This window comes from Numida meleagris, chromosome 14 (genome assembly GCF_002078875.1).
Source record: "Numida meleagris isolate 19003 breed g44 Domestic line chromosome 14, NumMel1.0, whole genome shotgun sequence".
Lineage (NCBI taxonomy): Eukaryota > Metazoa > Chordata > Aves > Galliformes > Numididae > Numida > Numida meleagris.
The window spans coordinates 1363390-1374910 of record NC_034422.1 but is presented as its reverse complement, the minus strand read 5'-3'; the positions used below and the strand labels follow the sequence as shown (position 1 = coordinate 1374910).

General features: G+C 36.2%; 1 protein-coding gene across 3 annotated transcripts in view; it reads right to left on the bottom strand.

Annotated features, from left to right (window-relative positions):
• TANGO2 (transport and golgi organization 2 homolog) overlaps positions 427-11521 on the bottom strand; it is a 15860-nt gene continuing 4765 nt past the window's right edge. For all 3 annotated transcript variants that reach the window (XM_021412806.1, XM_021412808.1, XM_021412809.1), the window contains exons 3-9: positions 10570-10658; positions 8997-9116; positions 8683-8797; positions 7164-7234; positions 5998-6151; positions 5786-5890; positions 427-5676 (exon numbers count right to left, since the gene is read on the bottom strand). In XM_021412806.1, the coding sequence (XP_021268481.1) occupies positions 5556-5676; positions 5786-5890; positions 5998-6151; positions 7164-7234; positions 8683-8797; positions 8997-9116; positions 10570-10658 (775 nt within the window). In that variant the 3' untranslated portion in view covers positions 427-5555. The remainder of the gene's footprint in view (positions 5677-5785; positions 5891-5997; positions 6152-7163; positions 7235-8682; positions 8798-8996; positions 9117-10569; positions 10659-11521) is intronic.

Below are 11521 nucleotides of genomic sequence, written 5' to 3'. Positions count from 1 at the left end.
TTTTGAGTGGTTTGTAAATTATGACTGCTTTTATCAACTTTGAAACAAACCACTCTAGAATCAATACTTAATAAATACCCAGTGGCTTGCTGAACAGCCATTTACATCATGTTTCAGCCTTCAGAGGGCATGAAAAGAATCTGATGATCAAGTACAAAATTTGAGTTGTTGGCATTTGCTGCAAATAAGCTCTATCGCACCACCTCACAAATCGCTAACATTGTGACAGGATAAGATTGTCCCTTTCAAAAAGTCTATGAAAAAGCAAGCATCATGACTTCTTTGCATCCAGTTTTTGTAACCATATAGAGGAAGCATTGCAAAGAGTATTGTACACTGCAGAAAAGTTTTTTTTTTTTTAATGTACATCAACATTTCATTTACTTAGGATCAGAGGAGACACAAATAGGTTTTTGTGTCAAGATGGAAGAATTAAAATGCATTTATTGGTTTGAAAGTCAAAAAACAACTGCTATGTTAGTTTCCATTGTGCATCTGTTTTCAGAGAATCCTAACACTGAATTACAGCAAAAAAGCAACAGCTGATGCTTTGAGACACTGCTAATACAAGGAACTGTACCTCATTCATAAGTGAAAGTTTAACAACCCAGTAGCAAAACAATGATTTCATCAAAACAACAATGTTAAAATTTTATCCATGATTTTAACAGGTCATAAGCTTTCTGAGTTATCTCAAACATGTCTTTAAAAGACTAAAACAATAAAAAAAACAGTTAATAGTGAAGCTGTTTTAAGAGAAGCCGCGTTGTTTCTGCCAACACTTCTGCAATTCCAATACTTCCAGAGGCAAAGTGGAGAAACTTATTGCTTACAGAAAGGTTGGTCTCTGCCTGTACAAAGCCTGCTTGCTGACTTCTTACAGCCCATCCACCCACTGCTGGGAGTAACAGAAGAATCCCTGTCAAGTACAGCACGCTCATGCAGGTCATCCATACACACTTAGGTTTCCAACTTCAATTCTCTGCACATCAGAAGCAACTGAAACATGCCAACCTCTTGCTTCTCTGGAATGACTGAACTGCCTAAGGGAGATTTCAGTCCTGATCAGACGGGACAATTGCTGTCAATGCAAAATACTGAAAACAAGCCTATAATGAAAATTACTACTGGCTTCCTAAAAAGTTAATAGGCTGCACTCATTGCAGTGAAAGTTAGGTGGAGTCAATGTCCCATTCTCTGAATGAATGTCAGTAACTGCAGCACATACGCTGCTGTTCCAACAGTTAAATTTACCATAAGAGAATTTTTAACTCAGCCTACATTAATTTTAATAAAAAGGGTATTTACTTTCCAAAGACTTTCATTATATAAAAATTAGTATGGCTTATCTTTAAAACATACTTTAAACAATAATCATTGAGGCATAAAATAGTTTTAAGGTATAAAACAGATGTGGGTATTTTACAATATGTATTTTTAAGCAGATGGAAACTATAATAACCAGATTAATGGAGCTGAGTCACTCTAGCTACAGCCTACAGCATGCCGTTTTGCACTCAAAGATCTGGAGCTCTTTAAAAAACATAAGATATATAAGTAACAATATAAGTTATGATATTAAGATGTTACTAAGTGTTATCTTTTAATCTGTGCGCTACTCAGGTGACTGTATACAGTATTCACATTTCAGCTACATTGGACAGTGAAGGGGAAGCAAGTCAGTTCAAGACTACCTGCAGCTCTGTACAAATTAACCTTTGAACTTCAGCATGGAGATGCTTCCATGCAAACCGTTTCCCTGGCACCTGGACACACTGGGCCAGAGTACAAATGACTGAGCCTTCTCTACTGCAGCTACATAAATGGGAAGCCTGCAACAGCTCTCAAACACAGACAGTTAAATATAATGGAATTAAAAATATAATCAACAATCCAAAATAATTAATTCATGTGAAATTATTTTTGTACAAGTGTATGAACTCAAAGATTGTTTAAGATTTACTATACATACACTTGTACTGGAGACAATTTGTAATAAATCAGTACGTAATAGGATTCTTTGCACTGAGTTCACTTAGATTTCTCTTGGGCTCCAAGGATGAATTTGAGGAATAATTTATGTGCCACGAAGGCATCTATACTAACGCAGTTGATTTTTATTTCTAGTTTGGATCTGGTCTGAATACAGTCTGTGCCAAATCAAGCATCCAGCCCCCAAAGGAAACAGTGCAGACTTCATCTAAAAATCTTCAGAAGGTTCACATTGTCTAACTTCAGACATCTAATTTAGTTTGCCCATAAAGAGAGAAACAGGTTCTGCAGTGCTCAGAGAAGTAGGTAAGACTCCCACTTGGAATACATTAACAGGTACCTACATGAGCAATCTGAGCTCTGAGTTACATTCTTAAAACTGAAGAGGTGACATCAACCAGGACTGGGATTTTCTCCAAGTTTTAAGATAAGGTGTCCCATTTCCTGCAAAAACATAAATCCATTAGCTTAAGATGGAGACAGCAAATGTCATACAGGAAAATAGGAAGTGCCAATACACATTAGATAAGACAGAATTTGGTGAGAGGGGAAAAAACCCAAACGATATCTGTTTGCACTATATATTTTTGTCTCAACTTCTGCTGAAAGCTGAATTCCTTAATCTAACCTCTATCAATCATCACATGACAGCCATGGAAAGATGTCAAGGGGGCTTCTTGAGTAAGCTTCAATAGTCCTCTAATGAGAAAAGAGGTGGATAATTACTACAGAATATAACTAAAATAGATATGCCCTTTCCAGTTCCACTTCATCTGAAAACAGTCTAGTCCCTGTGATCTGAGGTTGTCCTGCAATACACAGTTCAGTCAATAAGGACTACCAGAAAAAGCATGTAAGAAGTGCACTACTAATCCAAACTGAGGTGCTGATGTAGTCCATCTCCAGCTGAAAGGACAGTTAGTTCCCTTCCAAATGGAAGGCACTCAAATGAGATGGGACAATCAGGACACAGATAAATGCACTTGGCTAAGACCTTGGCTCCATGGTTATTTCCAACAGCCACTCACAACTGAGCTAGTATACCAAGAGAAAAGCTTTCTCTCCCACTAATTTTTTTGTTGGAAGAGCACATTCTCATAAGGAGAGGTAAAAGCCTCAGTTATAGAATACCAATTATAATGTTGTACTACACAAAGTGACACTATTGGCTCCACATATTCTCAGCTTATTATTTAATCTATCTTAATTAACACCTGAAAAGTGATCTGGTTTTCTCCACCGAACAGAAGCAATCAATGTGTTTACACCGTCTGATAAGTTACTGACTACTGCTGGCTTCGTGCCTGTCAGGGCTGAAATGTCAGATGAGATACCCATGGAATACACTTCCTCTGTCACTAGAGGACAGGCTTGTAAAGCACCTTACTGCTATCAGCATGCACTGCCTTCCTCAGAGGGCACAAAGAACAAGCTCAAAAATAAGGTCTCATAAAGTAGGTCCAGAACATTTTACTGGTAATTTTACTAATATTTAAGAATATACTGATTATCAAACGTATGCTGAAGTCCCATCAATTCAGATTATATTAAATAAGGACTAAAATGCTTTTAAGAGCTCACTTAAAGGCCAGTTTATATATTTGCTTGAAGTATTTTGTAAGTCAGTTATAGAGTCATAACTCCAGAGACCAAGTACACAGTATCATTACATTTTGTATTAATTTTATGAGACAACCATGTATATTGCATGAATTATTTTCATAACAATTATTTTATGCTATCCAAAATAATTTAATGAAGTTCAAAATCACATCCTCAGTGGAAGATTTTAAATCCACGTCCAAGGCTTTTCTTTAAAAAGAAACAAAAACTACAATATACAACATCAGTGAATGCCACTTCCAGCTTAAACTCTTCAGGAGAGAGATCAGAGCTTCACATGGACTTTTATAATGCTTGAATATAAAATCAAGGTTTTCCTGGAAGACATATGTATTTAATAAAGCAAACAAAGCAAAATTCTAGTAAGTACAGTGATAATTCTACTTATATTCTTCGTCTTTACTAAGTATCAATCACAGAATGAGATGGAAACAAAATACATGCTGAAAGTAGTGGCATTTTATCAATGCTACTCAGAATACGGTGGTTATTCTTTTTTACTTGCCTGTTAATCCTGCTGCCTCCATTGAGAACACTGTCAAGGATCCTTCAACTTCACAGTCCTATTTGCTGGGTTTTTGTTCCCCTCCCATACCTCGTGTTATAACCACTTTTAAAAATATACACTCTTAAACAAGACATTACATAAAGAATTCTGTAGAGTGACCTTTTCAGCATGGTTGAAACAAGTTACATTACAACAGATATTCCATTCTAAAGGTGGTTCTGAATTCTCCAGCAGTTTCTTTGTAATTATAGATAGATAACTACAAATTTCACCTCCACTACAATGGCCAGGTATGCAGATCACTAAGGTTGTCTCAAGTTATAATGTGTAACCTCATATTCAGTTTCTGTTTGCAAGCCTAATTATTTCTTATCTGTCCGGCAGGGAAGGAAAAAAACAATATTGCTGGTGAGATAATCAGGAAAGAAGATGTCACAGTACAGATAATTTTATTCCTTTCAAAGATTAACAACTCTAAACTTCTACTGAATAAAACTGAGCAGTGACAACTTCATTTCTTACTTCTAAAACTAGATTTGTGACTATTTAAGATCTATTGATGTTCTATTTACAGAACAAAGAATTCTTCCCTCCCCATCCTCTTCAGGCAGAACAATGCACCACAGCACACTGAAAAGTTTAAATATTACTAAAGCACTTAATGCTACAAAGAAAACATTCATTTAATGCACACTGGCATCAGCTATACAATCTTAAAATTATATATTGAAAGGAGAGCAGACTTCTGTAAAAAAAAAACAACAAAAGCAGCAAGTGTTTCTCCTCCTCTGAATTGAATGCAAGTTTAATATTTCTTTAAAACATACTTAAAAGAAAAAAGCAACGGCTTGCATGTTGGGCAAAGACAGCCTTATCCTGGAAGCAGGTGTTCTGCCATGTGGCCTCATGATCCCTCTGATCTTACGTTCTATAACTTCTAGACATTGGTTTCAGGCATCATACGGTATGGTTGTATCTGAGTGAAAAGAAATGGAACTGGAGCTACTTCCTTTCTTCCCTGTGCAAATGAAAATATCTTTTTTAAACAAAATTTAAATTGTGAAAGTTTTCTGAAGGTAGATTCTCCAAGAAGCTGCGTATATTCTCAAGCTCTGGCTGAAATAAAAATAAGTTACATGCAAGTCACAGTATTCTGTTGGTACTTTCCACTGGGTTTTACAATTTTTTTAAGCTTAGATGATAAAACAAAGTCACATGCTCAGAAACTTTTTTTTTTAAAGTTGCAACTTAATGTAAAAACAGTAAGAAACTTGGTTTTATACAAAGGATTTGTGCGATTGATACGACCTATTTAAAGCAGCTTTTGCTTCTCTTGCTATTTTTGGCTTCTAGAGGCTGGCAGAAAACATTTCCTGGGGCTTAACAGCTTGCTTTCATTGCTTTTATTACAATGCATTCAAATGGAAAGTTGTTACATGTGCAGTTTGAATTCATAGGTGCTTGTTTTCCACTGGCTGACGTCCTCATTGATCATGGTGCGCTCTGTGAAAGTGACATTTCCTTCTGAATCAAGGAGAAGGACCGTGTTCGCCCTGAAAAAATATAAAGGTAGAAGAAACTTAAAGCATTCAGCAAAGAGTTCACATTTATGACAACATATATTTGAATTGAAATATGCTTTGGTCCAGCAGGAAATTCTACCTTGTTCCATAATGTGGGCAACGAACACACACAGCTGCATACTGGCTCAATATAGGACGAATGTATTCCTTCCCTTGGTCTTCAATTGCAGGATCAGGTAATTGACTGAAAGAGTTGTAGAATAAATTATTATTATTTTTTTTAGTTCTCCATCACATCTCTTGCACTAAGCTGTTTTCTGTGTGGTTGGCCTCTCAATATTGTTTTCTTACGGCTCTTGATTATTCATCACTGTAAGGAGCTCCTGCACCAAGTCTTCTTTGGCAAGGTCTTGACTTCTGTTGATGACTTCTGTGAAAAGCTGTTTCCCATACTGAAGTTTCTTCCACGGTGTATCCAACAAACAATTACTCAGTCCATATATTCCTATACATGTGCATACACCAAAGGAAAAAAAAAAGGCATAACTCTTACTAAAATAACTTAACCTTTTCCCAGCCTTTTGTGAAATACCAAAGATTCCCTGCCCAGAGCACAACACTAACAGAAACATGAGGGTATTGCATAGCCTAAACACAAAATAACTCTCAATCCACTAGGGTATTGCATAGCCTAAACACAAAGTAACTCATTACACTGTTGGCTTTATTTCTGTAAAGCAATTCCAATCCTCCAAGCTTCATAGTTATGAAATTAATGAAATTCAGTCTCATATCATACAGAGACAACACGATAAAGAAGTGACCAGATTTTTGTTTGTGTTAAAATCTTTTGTGCTTGTAGTTGTACAAAAATCTAACAGCAGTTTCCAAGAATTTATGCCATAACTGGCACAGTAACTATTTGCCTATTGGCAGCAAAAAAATAAGCCTTCGTGTATTAACACATCTTTCCTCACAACTGTTATCAACCAGCTAAAGCATTCTGTGTGTCCCAGTCCATTTCAGTTGGCTTTTTGGTGATGAATACTGGAGTCTCCTACACAGTTGGCTAGCACAGGGCTAGATTTTAAATATTTTAAATCAGTCCACCTGATTTAAAGATAAAAGTTTATTTATTTTAAAGCCAACTCTGTCTCTAGGAGAGCACAGTCAAATTACCTTCTTAACTCTGCAAGACAAGAACAGTTACCTCTGACTTTGAAAATTCCATTCCTTAAGACAGACCTTTGTCCCCTGATCATAATTAAGTAACATCCCAGTAACTGCAGTGGAGACTGGAACACTGACAAGGATAGAAGCTGTTATAAACTACTGACTCTTTATTGAGATGTATTAGCAAATACTTAGATGAATTTAAGCATTTATTTATTTTTAAGAATGCAAGGAAAGTTAGCAAAGATAATGCTTAACCAGCCAAAATACTGGAGCAATATGGTTATGTTCTGATTCCTTTGAAGTAACAAAGGAATATTCCAACCTTTTAGACGTAAACCTACCAGGATTTAAGAAAACAGGTTCTGGTTCTCCTTTGTTTCCATAGTAGCAAATTACATCTCCTTTGGTGGTACTGAAAAATACAAACAAGAATTTCTCCTTGAAAAACCATTAGCTTCTGTAGTTGATTACATGCTAATTTCACACAATTTTCAAACACAGCAAGATGTTTCTGTCACTGTTACTACTCCAGTACCACAGCCCAGAGATAAACTGATGGATTTCATTACTCTTCTCCTCTGAACTAGTATATCACACCACGGCCAAATGTTACCATCATCATTTTTAAACACAGTGGTAATGCAATTCAGTGGAACCCAGAACTGCTGCATGGAAAGCAGGCAGGTATACTGTAAATAAGAGAAAACTCTACCACCTGAGACAAGAAATATTCCTTGAATTGAAAAGAAGACATCACAGAACTTGCAGTTAAGATTGAATTTGGATTGAGTACTATAGAACTTAATAAAGCAAAGATGCCATTTCCATCTCCTTATTTTTCCATGAGCTAGAGAGACACATCCTTGCCCTGATGCAAATAAGAATGAACTATATTCTATGCATGATGTAGTAAAAGTTAAACTGATACACTTAAGTTAGCACCCACTACACAAACCATAATAAGTCCTGATTTAACTGTTGATGTTATTGTTAAAACACCATTCTGAAAGACATTCTACAGCATCCTTTGCAAGACTATCAAATGAAGAGTGAAATATTAACTTACTAATTTTGTAAGTGAGGCAAGGCAAGAGAAGAATTAAAAAAACCCACTACTCTTCTTCCCAAATCGGTGAGACTTTTCTGGTGCCATGCAGGAAGATGTCCAATTTTTCAGCATATTTATAAGACAGTACTAATAGCAGATAGGATTTGCATATTGCTTCTTTTCTTGTTGAACATTACATAAGAAACTCTTAGTTTCTTAATTTACAGTTTACCTAATTTTTTTCTTCTGTTAAGATAATGTAGTACAGACCTTTTCATTTTCTGAACTTTCCTCTAGCGGCTTAAAGACATTTACTTTCCTTATGCTTGTTTTCTTTTCAGCACTGAGATCCTTGTTCAAATTTACCTTATGGTGATCTCAAGACTCTTTACTGACCCCTCCATAGAAAATTGCCTGTGTCAGAATCACGACAACTAGCATGCTTTAGTTTCAGCCACACACTGAATATTGATCACTCCTTTCCTGTTATGGCCCTAATTCATTGGAAGACTTAGTCCCTAAATTATACAGTTCTCATTTTACCATATTATCTAAAATAATCTAAAGCTTATCTAAAATAAAGCTAAACTAGCCTTATCCCACTTCTGTTCCAGTTCCTCCTCCTTCCTTCCAATACTTCTGCTTTCTTAATTTTTACAGTCCTACAAAACACTCTCAAAAGTTTCAAAAAGAAACTGAAGAGAGGGCTCTTCTTGTGACAGGCTTCTGTATTATTACACTTGTGTGATAACAAATATATGTACTTCACTACTTCAGTCTTTCTCCTGTGACACTGGAGTTTGTAGACTTACTTCAAGTCAGCTGCTATTAAATTAAATCCATTATAAAGGTGTCCTTCTACTGAAACTTTCTTCAAGTAAGAGTAACAGTCCAGATCTGAAGTCAAGAAGTTCGTTACAAGAGCACCTAAGAAAGAAGTACATAGAGCAATTTGACCACGTGAACTTACTTATCCTAAAGGCTTGGTAAAACAAGCAATAATACAGAACATATCTTCCATCAACAGAATGTAACAGTAAACAAAAAATAAACATTCCTTCATAAAAGGAAAAAATAAAATATAAATAAAAATATAATATCAATAAAATAAAATATTCCTTCATACCTCTTCCTTTTGCATTTTTGTCAGTCACTGGCTGCATATAGTTTGTCAGGGCTGCCATCCTGCCTTTCTTACTGATTCCCAGCCACGTCCCACCTTCTTTTCCCTCCTCCATATCCAGACCTAATAAAGTAAGAATTAGGCTATTATATTCATCTTCAAAAATCTCAAGGTTAAGTAATATCTTAATACAGAGACAGGCTGAATAAAACACAGTAAGCACTGTCTTTTTGGACAAGTATGCATGAAGGTAAGCCCGCTTCTTTTACCCATCCACAATTCCAAACTAACAAGTTACTGCAATAATAGATTATAGAGAATGATGAAGTTAGGTGTAAAAGTGAAATTATAAGTTATGCCTATAAGCCAAAATACACAGAAAACTGAGTAGGTTCATAATGCTCATTAGTTCAAAAGCAAGATCTCAGAAGATTAACATTATTCGCAAATTTGACTTTAGAAGTCGCCAGAAGAATTCAGAGTAACTTGCGTATCTGCAGAATATTGTATTCTGGTAACAGTAACTTGCCTAGGAGGTGGGGTGTGATGGTTGTCAGTGGCTACAAGAAGGAAGCCACAGCCAAGCCTCCTCTTTGCAATATGACATGCATGCTGTTGGAAACTTTCCCGCTCCAGATCAACGTGCCATAAGAGAACGTTCATTAGAGGGTAAAAACAAGTCTTGAATTCTTATTTAGAAACTCTTTCCATCCTTCAGTCTCCAAAATTTCAGTATCAAGTTTAGCTTTGTCACATCCTCACACAACACTTAATTAACACTGCCTACCTTACCTCAAAGGTACACAAAAGCAAAACATACAGTGACACTGATATGTAAAAATATACAATTCCTGTTTCCCTACATTAAGTTCAAAAAATGTTCATTAAGTCATACAAAGAATGAATTTAATATTTTTGTCCTCTGTACTGCTGCTTTGATTTGTGATAACAATTTTAACTCAATGGGAGTTAAAATCTCAATGGGCTCATCACAGACAGACCCACTGAATGGAGGACATGTGTGTTCTCATGCCAAATACGGTCAGAGATGACAAAGGTGTAAGAGAAAGTTCAGGGCTCTTCAGTTTTCAGGGTAATTTTTTGTTTTTAAACTGCTGTGTCACAAGGGAAGCAGCATCCAGAATATCTGGCACAGAAGTGGAATGTCAGCCAGAACTTGAGAAGTGAGGGAGCTGCAGCGCAGCAGGAGTCATTTATCCTCACAGGTCTCCCTGCCAACGACAATAACACACAACGTGTGACAATAACATCTGTGACTTTGCAAATACTGCTCACTATCTTGGATCTAAGCATTGCTTTGTCTACTCAAGCTTCATTGCTGTTTCTGAAAAAAAGGGAGAAATACTGATCATAAAAAAAAAAAAGACTGTAGATAGATGCCCTGCAAAGGAAAACCAGATAACTGAATAACTACATTTTACTGAACTGATTGTAGACTAAATCTAATAAACTAATGGATCAATAACTAAAACCACTACATAGCCTATAAATAAGACAATAACAGCACAATTCACCTTCTATACAGGACAACAAGAAATACAAAAACATTACATACCACTAAGGATTTCATTGCTGCTGTCCCAAAAACCTGCTGATTTGGATGGTCTGCTGTAAAATTCATCTCTATTAGCTGCTAGAATAAGTCTGTAGAACAGAAGAGTAGCAAGGTACATACTTAGAAATAAGAATTCTATAATACAGAGAATAACAGAATATTTTTGACACAGCAACAGTTCATTGTACATATTAAACCACCCTTTATCTTAGCATCTCACTTTTATCACACAGCATAGAAGCTGAATGACAGCAAACCACAGCCTTCTCTCACACTGTCCTGAGACACTTGCAAGTCCATCTTATCGCATGAATGAGGCAGATATCCATGTCAAAGGACAGAAAAATACTTGCAAAGCAAGAGATTGAGTTAGGAGTGAAAAGCAATCTTGTCATAGTTCTTTAGTATATGAAGTTACAGCTTAAAAAAACCCCACAATTCTAAAGGTAACTCACAGGTTATGGGAAGCTTATCTGAAGCACAAGAGTATGTTTTTATCTTTTGGTAGGGTCATGCAACCACAGTATTTTTTAATTTAACTTGGGCAATTAAAGCACTATTTATGTGGCAGAAAGATACAATTTAAATACTTTTGTCTGAAAGTGTCCAGGACAGAGATAAACCTGTGATAGCCTCCAAGGCCCATCCTCACTGAAATTCATTTGATTAATGGAGAGAAGACAGTACACTCAATGACGCAGAGATGCCAAGGGAAAAGCAGGCTTTTCTGCAACAGTCGAGAAGTATTTGGGGGAGGGAGTGTGTTCCCCTTTATTTTATATTTTTTTCCCCCCATGTGTTTATTTTTTTATTTTTTATTTTTTTGCAGGTATGGTTGCTTGCCTCATCTGAAACAGCAGGAGAAAAGCTGTGAATATCTAATGAGAGTCCTTGCAGCAGACAAGCTGTAGGAATCCCTGGAGGCTGCTCAGTCAGAAGGTAGGCAGATGTT